Source organism: Esox lucius, chromosome 8, assembly GCF_011004845.1.
Source record: "Esox lucius isolate fEsoLuc1 chromosome 8, fEsoLuc1.pri, whole genome shotgun sequence".
Classification (NCBI taxonomy): domain Eukaryota; kingdom Metazoa; phylum Chordata; class Actinopteri; order Esociformes; family Esocidae; genus Esox; species Esox lucius.
Window position 1 is genome coordinate 18,496,485 of NC_047576.1, and position 19,794 is coordinate 18,516,278.

General features: G+C 40.7%; 1 protein-coding gene across 8 annotated transcripts in view; it reads right to left on the reverse strand.

Moving 5' to 3' along the window:
• Positions 1–3,911: 3,911 nt before the first annotated feature.
• Positions 3,912–19,794, reverse strand: part of elavl4 (ELAV like neuron-specific RNA binding protein 4) — a 70,499-nt gene continuing 54,616 nt past the window's right edge. For 5 of the 8 annotated variants that reach the window (XM_010897802.4, XM_010897806.4, XM_020049098.2 and 2 more), the window contains 3 exons: positions 15,573–15,807; positions 11,537–11,575; positions 3,912–7,919 (listed from right to left, as the gene is read on the reverse strand). In XM_010897802.4, coding sequence (XP_010896104.1) covers positions 7,592–7,919; positions 11,537–11,575; positions 15,573–15,807 — 602 coding nt within the window. In that variant the 3' untranslated portion in view covers positions 3,912–7,591. The remainder of the gene's footprint in view (positions 7,920–11,536; positions 11,576–15,572; positions 15,808–19,794) is intronic. The other 3 variants (XM_010897803.4, XM_010897805.4, XM_010897804.4) reach the window with 3 other exon arrangements.

Here is a 19,794-nt window from a genome sequence, read left to right on the forward strand (position 1 = left end):
TATGATTTTTTTTATAATTAATTTGCATTTTATTGCATGACATAAGTATTTGATCACCAACCAACCAGTAAGAATTCCGGCTCTCACAGACATGTTAGTTTTTCTTTAAGAAGCCCTCCTGTTCTCCACTCATTACCTGTATTAACTGCACCTGTTTTAACTCGTTACCTGTATAAAAGACACCTGTCCACACACTCAATCAAACAGACTCCAACCTCTCCACAATGGCCAAGACCAGAGAGCTATGTAAGGACATCAGGGATAAAATTGTAGACCTGCACAAGGCTGGGATTGGCTACAGGACAATAGGCGAGCAGCTTGGTGAGAAGGCAACAACTTTTGGCACAATTATTAGAAAATGGAAGAGGTTCAAGATGACGGTCAATCTCCCTCAGTCTGGGGCTCCATGCAAGATCTCACCTTGTGGGGCATCAATGATCATGAGGAAGGTATGGGATCAGGCCAGAACTACATGGAAGGATCTGGTCAATGACCTGAAGAGAGCTGGGACCACAGTCTCAAAGAAAACCATTAGTAACACACTACGCCGTCATGGATTAAACTCCTGCAGCGCAAGCTAGGTCCCCCTGCTTAAGCCAGCGCATGTCCAGGCCCGCCTGAAGTTTGCCAATGACCATCTGGATGATCTAGAGGAAGAATGGGAGAAGCTCGTGTGGTCTGATGAGACAAAAATAAAGCTTTTTGGTCTAAACTCTACTCGCCATGTTTGGAGGAAGAAGAAGGATGAGTACAACCCCAAAAACACCATCCCAACTGTGAAGCATGGAGGTGGAAACATCATTCTTTTGGGGATGCTTTTCTGCAAAGGGGACAGAATGACTGCACCGTATTGAGGGGAGGATGGATGGGGCCATGTATTGCGAAATCTTGGCCAACAACCTCCTTCCCTCAGTAAGAGCATTGAAGATGGGTCGTGGCTGGGTCTTCCAGCATGACAACGACCTTAAACACACAGCCAGGACAACTAAGGAGTGGCTCCATAAGAAGCATCTCAAGGTCCTGGAGTGGCCTAGCCAGTCTCCAGACCTGAACCCAATAGAAAATCTTTGGAGGGAGCTGGAAGTCCGTATTGCCCAGCGATAACCCCGAAATCTGAAGGATCTGGAGAAGGTCTGTATGAAGGAGTGGGCAAAAATCCCTGCTACAGTGTGTGCAAACCTGGTCAAGAACTACAGGAAATGTATGATCTCTGTAATTGCAAACAAATGTTTTTGTACCAAATATTCAGTTCTGCTTTTCTGATTTATCAAATACTTATGTCATGCAATAAAATGCAAATTAATTACTTAAAAATCATACAATGTGATTTTCTGGATACAGACTTCTACATGCTTTGTAAGTGGGAAAACCTGCAAAATCGGCAGTGTATCAAATACTTGTTCTCCCCACTGTATCTGACCTTTTGAACTTTATGCTGTATTTGTAAAGATTAAAGTATAAAGTTGGTGGATCATGGTATATCTGTATAAGGAGCTTCATTATCCCTGATATTCTCATCAGCATTTGATGAGACGGCAGTATAGAGGTGTATTCACATTTCAAGGTTTGTTGAATCCTCTTTTCATGACCACCATTTTAAACAAGTCTGTTCATAAACCTAATGGGCCTTAAGGATTTAGAACAAAGGCAAGCGCATGTTTGACCTTTTGCAACCCTCTTCAAGTGTTCACTATGCTCATGTATTGTTCAGATATCCAATGAGATGCAGTTATGCCCCTGACATTACCATAGTATTGTGAAATGATCGGCAAAGTTATATTCATAATGTCATGTCATTGAGCGCAGGAATGATTGTGTCCTTGCTGGTTGTATATTAAAGAAGACATCATTTAGATGTTATTCAAGTAATTGTTGTTGAAACCAAGGAAAGAAAGAAGTCATGTTTTGAAAGCTTGGTCTGTGTATGTGCAAGGTGTGGCTGGTGTGTCTGCGACAGATGCGTGTGGCACCAAACCTGGCGTTGGGTTGTGTACCAGTCTGCTGTTGGATTGTGGAGCGAATATTCTAGGGGCCTTGGATTGAGATGATTGGCTTTGGAACATGGCCGCCCTCTGCGACAGATGGTTGGAAGCTATGGTTACTGAGCAGAGATACTCGCACAGATCTACGGACAGTTTCTGGGCACAGCCATGCCTTGCATCGGGAAAGAATGGATTCAATTCATGATGGATATATTGGCAGATGATCAGCTCTAGTTTTTCAAAACGTCACACTTCTGTCTTCAGTGCTGTCCTTCATAAGAACATTGTGAACGTTGTAAAACAGTTTTTACCTCAGTATGTATTGAGAATCTTAGGGAGTTTATTTACAGGTTGTGGCCAAAAAAGACGCCTTATGCTGTTGCCTGCACTCTTACAATATTCCACGTAGGGAGGATTAATAGCCAAATGACAAAAAGAGGGAGAGACTGAATCCATAACTGCCTCGTGCCAGTGTGAGGGGCTTTAGCAAAGGCCTGGAGCTGAGGGCTGAACACATTGGAGTCATGCCGTCTGTCTCTAAACAAACAGGCAGTGTCAGGCGCCCAGTGCCGCTGCCAGCCAGTGCCACTATGCTGCCACACCGCGTAGAAAGACGTCTGCTGCCTGGGGAGGTGACAGAGGGGCAAGGAGAGGAGAGGGGCGCATCCACACTGCCATATGGATTTATATTTGGGGGAGAAAGAGAGAAAAAAAACTCTTGTCAAAATATGTCTCCTACTGAGGCAGCTTCATGCTTTTCCTTTGGCAGCTTGCTTCTCTATCGCAACAGCGCAGGAGGCTGTCATTCACACAATGTAACACATGTTTATATTAAAAACTGAGAATCTGGATCATGTGACACCGCCGCAGATCGGAAGAAGCTGGAGGGGATAAGGGATGTCCCAGGAATGTATCCCAAAAGTGCCTTTGCTCTCAATAGAATTTAGTAAAACTAGTTTAAGAAACTGTGCCGTTCTGAACGTAAATTTAATGGCAAGATTATTCCATCAGTATGCTGATGGCAGAGCAGTGGAACAGAGTGACTCATGTTCTTAGAACTCTGCCTTGATGGGATTCCTGCCTCATTAAACCTCTAACAACAGGGAAAGGCAAGGCTGGATGGACAGCTCCTCTTACATCCATAATGTCCTCGGCATCCAGAATGGCCTTTGTTTTTCTTTCTGAGAAAAGTGTGGCTAGAAAATGTCCCACATGATTGGACAAGATTGGGCAATATTTCTGCTCTGTACCTCAGTGTCAACACGTGAGAATAATAGATGCGATAGAATAATACTTTCACAGGGATGCAGGGGGCACTATAATCTCACAATTATACTGTTTCACATGTCACTGGACTGGATGTTATATGACTCTCTTTATCTAAATACAGCATTTCAAGTGTTTGAGTTGGATACACAGCTGTCCTGATGGCATTATATTTTAAATCAAGTAGTGAATTGTCTATAAAATCTATATTGAAGTAGACAGTATACTTTAAAAAGAAAAGGTTGGATGATCTTTTCTTTTGAATGATCATTTAGGGATCATTCACACTTAAACTGTCGGGAACCCCTATCATTTCTTTCTAATAGTTCCCGAAGTAACCTTTTGTTACACCTTTTGGGGTTGGATTTTGGTATGGTATGTTGTTCAAATTAATCTTTGAGGAAGAATTTGAGTTTTTAATTTAAAATTCCCTTTGTCCTTAAATCACATACAAATATTTTTCTAGTGTTTCATTGTGAAGTTTCTTCACAGAAACTTTTTTAGAGTGATCAAGTCATCAGCACTTTATAGATATATCACTTTGCACCAGGATTAAGACACATTACTCGGATCTAAGGTGAGTTTGGAGTAGCCCAAAAAGTACTTTCTACCAATACACAATTTATAATTGAATGACACCAATTACGAGAAGAAACAACTAAGCTCTTCAACACCTCATTTTATTGTCCCAACATTCAAAAGTACAAATAATTCAAACACAACAGTTTTATGAAGAAAAAAAAAACATTTACAGCAAGATTTTTATTTTGTTTCCAGTTTCAGAAATGACCTAAACTAGCAAGGATATTCATCGCAGTAATTTGATTAATAATAATAAGAATACTAAGAATAATAGCAATAATAATAATAATCAATAATTGATAAGTAATAACATAAGTAGGAGAGACCAGTAAGGCCCTGTGAACTTTTTTCGTCTTTTTTGTCTTTAAAGATACTTTATAGATTTTCAGATAGTAAACAAACACATTTCCGGAGAAAATGAAAAATGACAAGAGCTTTGTTCCTCTCTTAACCTTCCCTCCCACACTACGGGCTGTTGATTTCCTATTGGCAGGCTGCCACTATAAGGCGCTACAGGGGATGGTGTGAGTCATAAGGGTTGGGCATAGATTGAGGTGACACAGCCCCGTGTTTCAAACACCCTTACATACACACACACACTCACAAACACAAATGTGTTCGCAAACACACTCATACATACGCACAAGAGGGTCTAGACGGAACACAGGCACACGTCATAAGAGTTCAAAAGACATAGGAAATATAAGAACAGCACACATCAGAACAACATTCTACTGGGGTCGTTGCATAATTCAAGCTCCCAACAGCTGTGGAGCATGAAAAGGGGTCTGTTGGTGTTCTGAGGTCAGAACCGTACTGGTTGATGATGTCAGACGGGCTTCCTATGATGTGGTGTTGACAGAGTATGTATATGCATGATGTCAGACGGGCTTCCTATGATGTGGTATTGACAGAGTATGTATATGCATGCGTCTGAGGGTTTTACAATTTCCCTACACCTTCTCGTGTTTTCTGGCTCAACAAAATCCAATTCAGTATTTCTGGAACCATTCCCTACCTTTACCGTTTCAAAATATATATATATATATATATTATAGTATAAAATATAGAATGGGTATAATCCATTAAATACCTTCAGTCTTTTTAAATAGCAACAACTGCCGCCATAAGTGCAGTTAGTGTGCAATCCTCAAGATCTCTTTAAAGAGATGTTCTTATGTAATTTTTAAACATGACCATTCTTTAAAAATACGTTTGACTCTTAGGTGAGTTGACTGATTAGTCCAGTGCAATGAATGACCCTCAAATACAATGGAAATTCTCTTATCGAATTTATATGCCCGAGCCTCCAAACTTGGGTGTTATAAAATGTTTGAAAATGGAAAACTATGCTTCAGACCCACATTTTTGCATAAAGTTTCATCACAAAGCGGTAGTGTGGAGGGAGGGTGCGGAGTGGCTTTAAAACGACACAAACTTATCACAGGTTATATTGAACCAGAACAACTGTTATAACATTCTATTAAGACTAAACTTTATTGAAAAAGATTTAAAGATTTTGTTTAACAAGACAAGAAAAAAGCAATAGCAAATTTAACTATCAACTAGGTTATGCATAGCGAGTAACTGTTTCTAGTAATAAGGGAAGAGCGTCACCAACCCTCTTGACATTTTTTTTGTTTTCAACTTTTAGATTTTTTATATTGTAATTTTGATATATCGGTACAAAGCACAAACGTACTAAAAGTTCTCAGTGCAGTGGACTAATGGAAGAGCCTCTCCCCTAGTCACTTTGTTCCCTTTTGCTCAGAAACATCCCCTCTCCCTGTACCAGAATCACGCAAAATACACAGACAACGGAACAAATAAATACAAAAATAAATAATCAATATAAATAAATAGTTGAGTCAATGAAACAATCAATCAATAAATAAATAAATACAGTTATTTTCTACGTTTTTGTTCGGTTTCTTTTGCCGCGGTAATTAACTCAAATGTAATCCAAATATTTTTTTTTCACAAGCGACATGACAACATATTGAACAGGATTCCTCACAAGTTTTCTAAGTAACTGAACCATCACTTCATAAATTTGTCATATGAAAAAGACAAGCTCAAACTAAAAACAGTGACAACTCATAGATATAGATATTGTAAAACAAATGTAGACTATATATTATCTATTTGTACACAACAAATAAAAACACATTTGTAATAGATCCTTTGAGGAAACAAATATCTAGACTAACAGAACTAGCTAATTATTATTGAATTTCGACAAACGCTTCACACTCAGCAAGAAAACTAAAAGTTAGCAAGCCAAAGAAAATTCGTAAGTGATTCTTACATGGCCCAAAGTCAGTTATCTGGTATGTCTGCAAGGAATAGTGTCACCAGATGGGGGCCAACAATAAAAATAAACAAGAACAGCAGCTCAATTCAATGCCAACATCGAAGTATTTTTTTCTCTAAACAACACATAGAACAACAAACTTGGATATTTAAGATATGTGAATCATGTAATATAGCACCTACCGTTGATCGCTAAAGGAAGTTATTTTCCACAAAATAATAAGGAAAAAAACTATAATGTATGTTTTCTAAATGGAGAGATGTGTATGTTATATATATTTATTACTAATATCCCATAGACTGATGAAAAAAGAAAAAATAAGTGGACAATGGGTCTTCTTGCTTTGGGCTCTGGACTGTGAGGATGGTTAGGCCTCAAAAGACCCCTCTCCCTTACCTTTTGGGTATCGCTGTTGAATAATTACGCACTATGAAAAATTACGAAGATCACCTGCCTCAATTTCCATCCCTTGACAAAACCTTCCATCTACAAAATCATCGCCAATCAATTTCTCCTAAAAACAAACAACCTTTGATCCTAAAAAGTACCACGGCAGAACGAACAAGACAAGGTGGCGCCCATCCCTCCCCCCACCCCCTAATTAGCCAGTCAAAATATTTTTCTCTTTTTTCAAATCCAGATTCTTGTAAAAATTCTTCAATAATTATTATTTTAATTATCATATTATAAAAATAGATTTTCTCTTCTCTTTTTTCATTTTCTAAACGCATTTTCAAGCAAAGAGATTTTCTCTTTGGCAACAGTGTTTTTTTTAAATCACTTTACGTGTCATCAGGAAAGCTAACCCATCCCCTCCCTCTCCCCATCTCCCAAACCCAAGTGAGGAAAGACATGTGTTTTGTTTGCAATACAAAACAAAAAATGTTAGAAATTCTTTTTTTCTGCATCAGAGAAAACAGGATTGAGTCATCCCTTAGAATTGATAGGATTTCTTTTAATATACACTAAAAATGAATGAATGGTCACCAATTTAAAAAAGAGCCCCCTCCCTTCATCTGTTGTTAGGGAGGTATAATTCTAACGACAGTGGATCCGGATTTAAAAAAGAACAAAATCCTGAATCGAGACCAAGAAACGTCAATCTAAAAAGGACATTCTCTTCTTTGAAATAAGGGGGACTGGTTTTGCTACTGTTTACATAGAAGAGAAAATCATTTAACAACCACAAAAATAAAATAAAAAAACAGAAAGGATTTACAACAGAAAAAAAACCTGTATTACCACAGGTGTTCCAAATCATGGATATTTTAATCTTTCATTTTGTAATACTTAGGCAACATTGGCTTATAGGTCCAAAGTTATATTATAAGCCATTTCTAGTTCTCTTTTTTGTTGGTTTGCTGTGTTCCTGTTGGAGAGTTGCTGTGTCGGGTGACTGTAGAGTGGTCGTGGTAGTGGTGACAGGGGATTCAGAGGGAGGAGGGGTTCAGGACTTGTGGGTCTTGTTGGTCTTGAACGACACTTGCAAGACGCGGTCGCCCAACCGGTACCCGTTGAGACTGGCGATGGCCATCGCTGCTTCATCGTAGTTTGTCATGGTGACGAAGCCGAAGCCCTTGCACTTGTTGGTGTTGAAGTCGCGGATGACCTTGACGTTGTTCACCGCTCCGAAGGGCCCAAACAGCTGCCACAGGACGCTCTCGTCAGAGTCTGGAGACAAGTTGTACACGAAGATGCACCATCCGGTGCCTGTGTGGCCAGGGATGTTCATACCAACCAGGCTTGTCATGCTGTCAATGGTAATGGGAGAAAACCTGTACCACAAAATAGGCAGAAAGGGGGAGGGAGGAAAAACAGCACAATGTTAAGGGAAAAATAGGCAACCCACTGTGTGCATGAATGTAAAGTACAAGCTCTGAGCTTGGGGGCCGAGACATTTCCCTATAAACTTAAGATAATCTACTGTATTTGTTTTAAGGCTTTGTAACTAGCTCCAACCAGCCCTCAGTAAACAGTACCGACGAGGCTGCTTTAGTATTCCTATCATCTGAAATGGATTATTACCAGTGCAAACATTATGACTTTTTATGACATTAAAACTATGACTGGAGGTCTGGCTTTCTCTTTACAGTCTCCTACTGACTTTCTCCCCTCTGTGCTCCTCGGTATTGACTGAGCGGCATCATCTCAAAACTGACTGTTCAGTGGGGGGTCTGCTGGGAAATGACTCTTGCAGCAGCATCTGAGGGAGGCACAGAGAAAGCTTTTCTTTCTGAGTGCCTCTATTGGGAGCTAAATTGCAGGAACTTGCTGAATTAGACCATTTTGAAATTCATCAGAGATTGAGTATGCAACCAAGTAAATCTTCTCTTATTCGCCTTGTAATCTTCTCACTTTTTGAGATACAAAGATTTGAAGGCTCAGTTGACTTCACTTAATTGCCTTTCCGCTTTAAGGAAATTGCCACTTTAAATAAAAGGTAAATGGGATAAAAGGTTCATTTCTTATGCCACCTCTCTAGGAGTGACTATAGGCATTATTGGTTATGCTTTAATTGAGATTTCCGCTTTGCTGCAGCTGTCTTGGAGAAGCCTTGCTAAGGAAGGAAGGAGCCAACTAAATGGAAAATGGAAGCACTTAACAGCCCAGTCGCATTAAGAACAAAGTGCATTTCCCCCACCCACTCCTGCAGTCATCTGTTATGGGGCGGACGAGGATGACGGTAATCGATAGCTTTGCTCAGACCACAGAGGCTACGTTCTCTCTGCCTTTAAGTATCGCCAAGAATCACTAAGATCTTTCATCAGTACTTTGGCAACTACTTCAGCCTTAACATTTTTGCCAACACAATGTTTTCTGGTACTTGTCTCATACGTTACTTTGTCCCCCTGTATGAAATTTCTACTTTTTACAACACGTTTCTCTTCACTAGAGATCTTTAAAGCCTTTTCTAACGCATTCAATTGTATTGAGATTTCACTGTCTGCAGAAATAACACCTCCATGGTCATTTGGATGAAATTGCAGGCATATGTGTTTTTTAGCGTTTGAGAGACAAGCATGGTTACTAACAGAGCCACAGTGAAGCCTCCAGTGGTGTCTACAGGGCAGGACCAAACAGCGTTTTGTTCCACTGTGGAGGAGAGGAGTTGCATAGCAACAATGAGGCTGACCTGCAGCCATCCCACCCTCTCCTACCTCCCATGTCCACCTTGTAATGCTCTCTTCTAAATCCCAATTTAGATTACTACTATGCCTTGGTTAATTAACCACCACTTCAAATCCATGCGACTAGTGTGTAAGACACTTCTAGAGTCAGGGCTTGTTGGATTTCTCTGTTCTAAACTCTACTGCTTTGACTCTTTTTACATCAGTATTTGTCATGCTGTTGAACAGGCCCTTTAAGTGAATGCAGTTTTTTTCTTTGACTTGGTACAAATAGTTGCGCATTGCCGAGCATCACTAAACAAATTAATTGTTGCCTGGGACACTGAGGAAAACTAGGTGCTACAGAGTCTTTCCCATGCTTCATTCTGTCACGTGTTTGTAGTTGAAGCTTTACTCTGATTCTGCCAAGCAGGAGTCGCTGCTAATCACAGTTATGGAAGCCGATGAATTCGGTGAAATTTGCTCTTTTCACAGAACAAGCTATTTAATCATTCCATTTAAAAACGGAAAAGGCGAACGCTTCTTTTTTCATGCTACATCTGAGATCACACTCTTTCCATTTGAGTGCACGGACATCAAAGGAATTCACTGATTACTGTAGCATGCAACAAAATGTCATCGGCTGATAACATGTGGTTTCAGAGCTGCTTAAACGGTAGCAAAATCAAAAAGATATGAAGAAAAAGGATCGGAAGTCGCGCTTGCTGCAGTGAAACAGCATTTCCTGCAGGGATCCAGGTGTCTCCAGCCTTGCCCGCCTCGCCCCTTACCCCTTACTGACTTCTTCAGCACTACTGTAATAACCTGTAATAACCTGTTGTAATAAATGTGTTATGATAACCATGGTGGCAAGTCCTACTGAATTTGGTGGTATGAGTCCTTTACTGATTAAATACTTTCAAATCAGGTTTCATCTAAACATAGGTTGATCCAAGTGTAATGTATAGAGCTGGACATAGGTTAGGCTAGAGGACCTGAATCCGGTAGAAAACCCACGCCTGAAAACCAGCTACACACAAGAGAACATAAATATACACAGAAACTATTCAAAGCAATTGAAAACTAAAAGTCAGCACTCATCATACTTAAAGGGGGGCTGAACTCATGGATCCAACTTGGGGTATTCTGCTGCTCATTAGGAAAAATAAGATTTGTGCCTTTGGTGTGTGTTTCAATGTGGATGTTATTTTCCTATGGTAGTTAGTGTTGTTTGCGCCGCTCAAGTCACCATAGCAACAATTTGCCAACAAGTAGTCCAAATAAGTCCCAGATGCAGTATTGCATACGTTTTTTTTGCCCAAAATCGATATAGAGAGTATTTCTACAACTTCACCAGCAAACTCCCAACATAGCACCAATACCCAAAATTGCTAGTCAAAGTTCCATCTCTGTATTTTGCAAAGGAGCTTGCAAAAGAGGCATGTCACATGAGCTAAATTAGCTCATCAAGTAACTGGTGAGTGACAAAAGCACCATGCTGTTTTAAATCAATCAGAGTGCACATCTGCCTGGCAGTTTCATAGTGTATCATGTTACAAAACAGGTCACTTCGGACACTAGATGCTGCAAATGGGGTTTTATTGTTTTTGTATTGACAAGTGGCAGTTGGTATACAAGTGCATATCTGCTTTAAGTTTTTGCCAAAACTGTGTCAGACCAGAGTGATCACTATCAAACACATCACCAAAAGGGCTTAGGGCCAAGTCTCCTTTAAACACAACATTGTTGAAATGTTGTCCTTGCTAGATAATTCTGAAGCGCTGTATAATAGGCAGGGCTGTCACTGGAGGTTCCGCTACTACCACTGAAAGAGTGTAATTATCTGTTTGTTAGTGCATGCCAAATTCTTCCAAGGCATATTAATCCAAGCCTCAGATATCCCAGGATCTTGTAACATAAAAGCCTACTCAAACACTGACTTTATGACCAAAATGTTGCTATTTTCACTTTGCAGTAAATGTTTACACTAAATCCAGTGTTTCTGACTAGTGTTAAACATTGTCTGTTTCAAAAAAAACAAAGTTTTGAGTTCAGCTGCCCTTTAAACAAAGCAAATTGAACATTAGAAAACACAAGACGATTGTTTTCCTTTTGCACTAGTGTTTGGTGGATTTAAATTAAACAAGGCAAAAAAAAGGAAAAAGAAATCAAGGCATAATAACCTTGAACTGAATTGAATGCAATTGACTTCCAAAAACAAAGAAAACAGGATAGAAATAATTTTGTCAACATGGACATCTGGCATTCGGTGAAGTTTTAATTACCTCTTTACGCCATAGGCCATATTAAGCAAATTGTCCAGCCTGTAAAGAGAAGGAGGGTTCTAGGGTTAATGCTAGGCAGATGGTTGACTGGCTAAATGGAACTAATTCTTACATCGCTGCCTCACTCAAGGAAGAGAGCCATTCAGGGATTGGGCCATTACACTGAGGAGCCCCACAAGTCAGGGGCGGTGTCATTCACACAGCAACAAAGCAGCAGGATAGCTAGCAACAGTACTGTACAGCGGCATCACAAGAGGCCACTCTGACACCCAATCAACCAGCATACAGATCCCTTTTTGTTTTTGTATGAGGCCCTATAGAGAGCACTCTCACACTCCACAAACGATCATGGTGCATGGCAGATTCAGAGTGGTTCCGTTGTACATCTCTGCTGTTGTGCTGAGGTCAAATAAGTGATTTACAGCGGTGTTTATCAAACCTGTCCTCAGGGACCTCCAGCAGTTCCATGCATTTTCTTTATTCCCGAGCTAGCACACCAGATTCAACATGTCAATGTATGATCAAGCTTTTAAACAGGTGAATCAGAAAATTACAAAACAACTAGTTGTCCCTGAGAAAGGAGTTGAGAACCACCGATTAACAAGTTGTACCATAAAAAATTGTACCATAAAAAATATTGTCTTTCTTATTAAATTCAATGTAGATCCTGATTCTGGACAGAATTGTGAAATAATAATTATTAATATCATAAATTATGAAAATTACTTTGAAACTTCATTCCAATTGCCCCTCAGGTACTAGGGTATTTTGTTTGTAATTTAGTTTAAAAAAAAGTTTGGACGCTGTATAAAATGACAATAAAAACACAGAATGCAATGATGTGCAAATCATTTATCCCTATATTTAATAGAAAATAGTACAAAAACAACAGAAGAAATGTTGATACTGAGAAATTGTTTTTGGAAAAATACATGCCCATTTTGAAGTTGATGCCAGCAACACGTTTCAAAAAAGTTGGGACGGGGCATGTTTATCACTGTGTTGCATCAACTCTTCTTTTAACAATACTCTGTAAGCATTTTGGAACTGAGCAGACCAACTGCTGTAGTCAAATGTATTCCCAATCTTGCTTGATATTGGATTTAAGCTATTCAACACTTCGGGGTCTCCTTTGTCGTATTTTTCGTTTAATAATGCATTTTCAATGGGTGACAGGTCTGGACTGCAGGCAGGCAAGTTTAGCACCTGGACTCTTTTATTACAGAGCCATGCTGTTGTAATATGTACAGAATGTGGTTTGGCATTGTCTTGCTGAAATAAGCCTTCCCTGAAAAAGACATTGTCTGGATGGCAGCACATGTTGTTACAAAACCTGTATATATTGTTCAGAATTAATGGTGCCTTCACAAATGTGCAAGTCACCCATGCCATGTGCACTAATGCACCCGCATAGCATCACAGAAGCTGGCTTATGAATTGTACGCTGATAACCAGCCTGATGGTCCATCTCTTTATTCCGGAGGACACAGTGTCCATAATTCCCCAAAATAATTTCAAATATTGATTTGTCAGACCACAGGACAGTTTTCCACTTCTTTCCGCATCTGTCCATTCTAAATGGGTTTGAACCCAGAGAAGGCGGCGGGGTTTCTGGATCTTGTTTATGTATGGTTTCTTCTTTGCATGGTAGAGTTTTAACTTGTTTTTGTGGATGCAGTAATGTACTGTGTTCACAGACAATTGTTTTCGGAGGTGTTCCTGAGCCCATGCAATGATTTCCACTACAGAATCGTGTCTGTTTTTAATGCAGTGCCGTCTGAGGGCCAGAAGATCATGGCCATCCAACACTAGTTTTGCGTACAGAGATTTCTCTGGGTTCTCTGAATCTTTTAATTATATTTTGTACCGTAGATGATGAGATCCCCAAATGCTTTGCAATTTTACACTGAGGAACGTTTATTATTAAATTGTTGCACTATTTGCCTGCACAGTCTTTCACAGAGTGGTGAACCCCTCCCCATTTTTACATCTTTACTTCTGAAAGACCTAATCCTCTCTGGGATGCTCTTTTCAATCATGTTACTGACCTGTTGACAATTAACCAAATTAGTTGTAAGATGTTCCACCAGGTACTTTTTTTAGCAATACAAAACATTTTCAGTCCTTTGTTGCCCCTGTCCCAGCTTTTTTGAAACATGTTGCGGGCATCAAATTCCAAGTGGGCATGTATTTTTCAAGAAACAATAACATTTCACATTTTCAACATTAGATATGCTGTCTTTGTACTATTTTCTATTGAATATAGGGTTAAAATGATTTGCACGTCATAGCATTCTGTTTTTTCTTTACATTTTACACAGCGTCCAAACTTATTTTGGAAACGGGGTTGTATATCATACTGCCAAATACTTTGTTAGTAACAGATTTCTTTTTAAATGAAGACACCCCCATCCAGAGTTCTGTCCGTGTAATGGTTTGGCATTTTAATGAGAGATGATAAAGGTTTTACAAGAGAAAGATGACAAATTAGGGAATCACGTTGCATGGTTTGAAGAAGCAGAAAAAATGTAATTTGTTATTGTAATTTAACACCTGTTGATGAAGAAAGGGCATAACATTTCAAATGGGATGACATGTGTTAGTCAGTGCTGCTAGCTGGCTAGAACGGACCAATCATGCTGCTTGGTCCTGCAGACGGCTTGTCACTGTTCTCTGTGGGGTTAAAACCACTCAGCCATGTACAGTGCATCAGACCGACCCTTTTTGGATGCGCAGCCAATGACCTTCATTTGCCACATGGGTCTGCACTGTTTCACGTCTTATTAACTCATCCAGCCTAATGGAAGGGTTTGGGCCATTCCGAAATACTTTTCCCCTCTGAAACACACTGTATGCCTGTGTTGCAGGTCATCAGTGGCCAGACATGCCTGCCGTGAACCTGAGCAGCAAAAAAATTTAAACAAAGAAGCATATTTTCTTTGGGGGGGGGGACGACTCATTAAGACAGCAATTAGGCCATTGTGTGTGCTGGGACTGAGCAATCTGCTTTGTGGGTAAATGAGTCAATCGGAATGGAAGCCCAGAAGAGGCGCTTCAGGCCGCTGTGCTGGAGACATCTGTTGGGCCGCTGCTGTGTTAAAACCAACCTGCCTTAGATGCCAGCTTTTTGCACACCCTCTCCAAGCCCACAAAACACAATAGGGCCTTTGTGCTGCCTCTCAATGCATGAGAATGTGAAAATGTCCTTTTCCCCCGAAAATCTGTTCAATAAAACCTGCTCCTACCTTAGATATAATAAGCTTAATTGACTTATTACTGTCATTTGTATTGTGGAGCATTGCTAATAACGAGAACGCACTGTTTTTTGCTTAAAGGATTATGTTTGCTTCTTAGAGGAGGATCAGACCAACAGGCATTATATTTATTGGTGGTAAATGGGCAACACTGGCAGCATGGTTGAGGCTTTTCTGACTGAGTTTGGTGGATTCGTTTTAGTCCTGTGGTTATTAGTTGTAGTCGGACGTTTGTGTATGTTAAAACTGGGCACATTTAAATGTTGTCCTTTATCAAAACTTTTATCCAGAGCAATTTTAAGAGTAGTCAGACCAAGGAATCTGGGAAATGATTATATACATTATACTGTATAAAAATGTATAAATGCTTCTATTCAAATCAAATTCAATATTCTTATTAGGACTAGCGTCTGGAGAATACATTTGTGTTTGGAATGAATAGTGGATGGTCATAAGGGATGAAATATATATATATGAGGTGTGATGTAATGGAGACATTGTGAACAAAAGAACCCCTTGTTTCTCTTGTCACCAGTTCTTCTCTGATATGGGTTGAGCTGCAAGAACCCCAGTTTTTGGAGCTAAAAATGCTTGCTTGGGTTGGTTATAGCATGAATCAGAGACTGTATTGATGATTGATGGCTCATGAGGTGGTTAATCAATTAGACATTAAAATCACTTACTCCAAGCTCTACAGTATATATTACCGACGAAATGTTTCTCTAAACCAATGGCTTAACCTCACCCCGGCTTCCTGACCCTCCTGAACCCCAGGTATTTACCTGAACCTCTGGGCCTGGTGGTGAAGTGGTCCCGGGTACCGGCGGTTAGGGGACTGGTACAGCTGGGACAGCAGAGCTTGGCTGGTCTTCTGGCTGGGGTTGTTGGCAAACTTAACAGTGATGGGCTCGGCAGCTCCGGAGGGCTTCTGTCCGTTAAGTCCTTTGATCGCCTCTTCAGCCTCTATCCTCTTATCAAAGCGAATAAATCCCACACCCCGGGACCCACCTGTGGGACCAACACATCACAAACAGGAAGGGGGCTCCTTTTACTTCACCTGGTTCAAGCTCCAGCACAAATATCTACCCTGAGACATTAATTAAAAAATATATATTATGATCATTTCAGAGATATATTTGTTCAGGCATTTTATGGTTTATTGGACAGGAAAGTGGTTAAAAGTGTATTTGATACTGCAGAGAGTTCTGGCTGAAAGAAGTGGGCCAGATTCAAACCCAAGCTGAAGCAGTACATGCCTAGCATGATCTAGGACACCCGATATAGTACATCTCAAAGGCTTTTGTCTCTCTTTAGAGTATGGTTTTTCAGTTATATTTGTAATGGCATATAAACCAACTGTTTTGTGAAAGGGATACAGGATGTTGCAAATGGTATAATGCATCCTGAGAGAAACGGTATCATTTTCCAGCTTTATCTGAATAACATAGAAGTTATGGAGTTGATGCCTGACGGCGAATGCTGTTATGTTGCTAGTGCGCTAGCTGCTCGCTGAAGCTACTGTGTGAGTGCGTCGGGACCCAACACACTGCAGCTCTCCTTATAGCCGAGGGCTACACACTCAGGCCTCGCATCACGTTGCGGGCGACATTTGAATTGTTTCCAAGGCAATGTTTTTCTTTACTGCCACCTGAAAGTAACATTTGGAGAGACGCGCTGCCCGGGGGGTCTTTTGTTGGTCTCAGAGGAAGAAAAAAAAGCACTGCTCATTTTTAATGAGGCTGGCTCACTGGCCCAGGGGACCCTCGCTCAGTGACAGCACGCTGCCAGGACTATTTGCATAATGTTGTGTGTTCACAGACTGACATATTCGCGGCACACACAAAGACACTTTTTATTGTCATTTCTCTCTCTTCTCTCAAAACGCTGCTTGCGCTTACTGATGTTTTGCTGTTTCCGCTGTCTCATTGTCTTCTCGAATCAGCCTCTCTTCAGATGCGCGGCCCTGAACAAATATTTACACACAATCTCTCCAATGCAAATGCTTTCACACACTCTAATGCTGTATTATTTTCACTTAGGGTTGCTGCCGCTCTTGACAGCCCCCCCTCCACCCATCCCTGTACCTGTAATTTATAATTAGGTTGTCACAGCTAGAGATAAATAAACACATAGCCTGTTATTCCAAAGGGGTTTGAATTCTTGCCATACAGCTCTGGTGCTGCTGTGAAACTAGGGTCACTGCTGCTTCGGTAGAAAAATGATATCCTACTGGAATTCCTAGGTGGTAACTATTGCATACTGTTGTTATTCATTATGTTGATTTGTTTGTCACTTTCGAGGTAATAAAAAAAGCATTTGTCAATCCAAAGAATGCTTCGTCGGGCTTTGTTTCCCAACTTCACTTCATGTATGTTTTGTTTACCTTCCTCCCGACATAAACCCGGTAGTTGCTCATGTCAAGGACATCCCTTGCGGAAGAGGTGTGACATACAAAGTCTACGGCATTTTGAAAATGCAAGGTGCTTACTTCTCACGTTCTAGAGCCGCAATCTGTGGACTTGTGTCCTGCGGGGATGTTATCACACCTTGGTGACAGAGAGAGGGGGAAAAGTGCTAGTCCTCTTAGCCCTTGGCTTTGAACTGCACCGGACAGCAGCTCCTTGAGGTCTGCACAACAGCACTGCTTGGCATACAGATGATGGCTGCAAACACATTCAGGGTGGGATCTGAGGGAAAACAAATGGCCCAGCCCAATGAAGTGAGGACTTGAAGTGGTGCCACTGAGAGAGGATTGTGAAGAGTAAAAGGCTCGTGCTGTGGTCTCTGGGGACTAGCTCTGTCCGTTTTTGTCATTTTTGTCATTTACAAGATTCTATTATCCAGAGCACTCACAGGAGTAATTAGGGTTGATAGCCTTGCTCAAGGGAACAAAAAAAGGGATTTGAATCAGGAATTTTGGTTATTGGCCAAACACTGTTACCCCAAATAAGCTATGCGGTAGCGTTGTGGCAAAAAGTGAGACTCCACTAACAGTGACACTTTTCATTTCTCATCTCACTGGTCCTATAGAATAGACCTTTAAGTCATAAGAAGTAACACTGCTGTGTACTCCAAGTTTGGCTGGGCCATTACAGCAGAGTTGTTTGGGAGGCCATGACCTTTGACCCTGCAACTGTGGGACTCCATACAAATAGATACTGTATGTGGTATGTATTTACAGACAGATTACAGCTGTTTCTTCAGAAAGAGTACAATCTAATGTAGAGTATCATTTTGCTTTCATCAGCGGTTCCTGAAAAAAGAGCAAAGATCCTGGAAAATAATCCCCAATGTCATCTACCTAATTGTAAAAAAACAAAAAAAACGAATGTTTTACTGTAACAATGTGTTTTTCCCCCACTAGATCTTTCTGCATTAATATAACGAGCTTCCAACTGATTATTATTTTGTAAACCTAACAATAACAAAGCAAAACAAACAGGCACGCTGATGGAAGCTCTGAATCAGACAGCAGCTTCAGCTGGTTCCAGAATTTATCACGGCCATACAGCGTTAGGTCAGAATGTACTACAGGCACTTTCCACAGTAATCAGCCAAGGCTTATGCAACTCTCTCTACCTGTACTTATCGCTTCCCAGCACACACGACCACAGAGAATGGCTGGTTTATTAATAACCCTAACCAGAACCAGGGAAGACAGTGGCAAGGAGCTGCCAGTGCCCTGACAAAGCTTTCTGCACGCCCACTGCACCCGAGCATTAACACGGCGCTCCCCAACACTACCCGTGGAAAAAAAGGCGAACATTCCTCTGGGAAATCTGGAGAGATCTGAGAATCCGGCCAGGCAGCTGATGAAAGCCTTCTCTCTGCTCTCCAAACCTGAGCACTTTGCAGCTGTTTCTCATTCCGCTCTTTTAAGTGGCTGTACCAACTGTATGGAACGTTTATTAAATCGACACGTTAAATACATATAAAAAAAACTCTCAAAACCTAATCAGAGAGACAGAAAACGAGAGGTAGAGGGAAAATGTCCTTGTTCTATCTTAGTTTGCGGGGATGGATACAGATGGTCTTTGAAAAAGGCATTGGGAGAAAGAAGCCTTTGATGAGCTGAGGTGCTCTCCGCTCCAACTGGTAAAAGCCGAGTTAAAGCCATCTGTCTGCTTCTGTGTGTGACCGCGGGCCAAGGTAACTATGCAATACATAGCCACCAGGTCTGGTTGGTTACAGAGAGACCAAGGAAGAGATGAGTTGTACATGGTGCTATTTTATCTGTAAATAAAATCTGGCCTGCACCTATGTAGCCTTGATGTTCAGCTGCACACGGTGGGGATTTGATATGAGCCAAAATGTGTTTGCATTCATCGTCAACCTCCTAGTGTAAGTCCCTGTTAGTCTACAGTTGTTGTTATTGAGGTTTGTACCAAAAACAAATCCAAGAAAAACATATATGTTTTAATATGGAGAGAATCAAGTACTAACTCAATAGAGGTCTCATCCATGTGCAGTACATGTACAATATGTGTAGTCTTGTAGCGCGCGTCAGTGTTCTGCATGCTCATTATCTGGAATTATACGGTGGATGTTATGTACTGGAGCGTGTATGACCCGTACCACTATAGACACAGACAGAGTGTTTCTATGAACAACCCTCAGGAGTATAGAAGCAGGCGTTTTTCAGTTCAGTTGTAAGTGGTAAAAGCTAGCTCTCCAGATCAATTGTATTTGCTCTCATTGATGAGATGAGTATTGACTGACTGCAGTGTGCCTTGGCCCTGCAGAGATGCTCCGAATATTTAACTATTGATCAAAGGCCTCACCATATAAAATTTCCTTCACACTGATGTTAGCTTAGAAACGACTGTTCCTGTTGAACATCATGATCTGGCAACATTCCCTTAAGGTTAGAGAGTGTGGGGTGTAAAAAAACGCTGCTCTGTGATATTTGTTTCCGTTTTAGAGGGGAAATATGCATATCCATTCTTCAGGGATCAATTGGAAGGGAAGATATTAACATTGACAAAATATTTTGGTAACTTCACG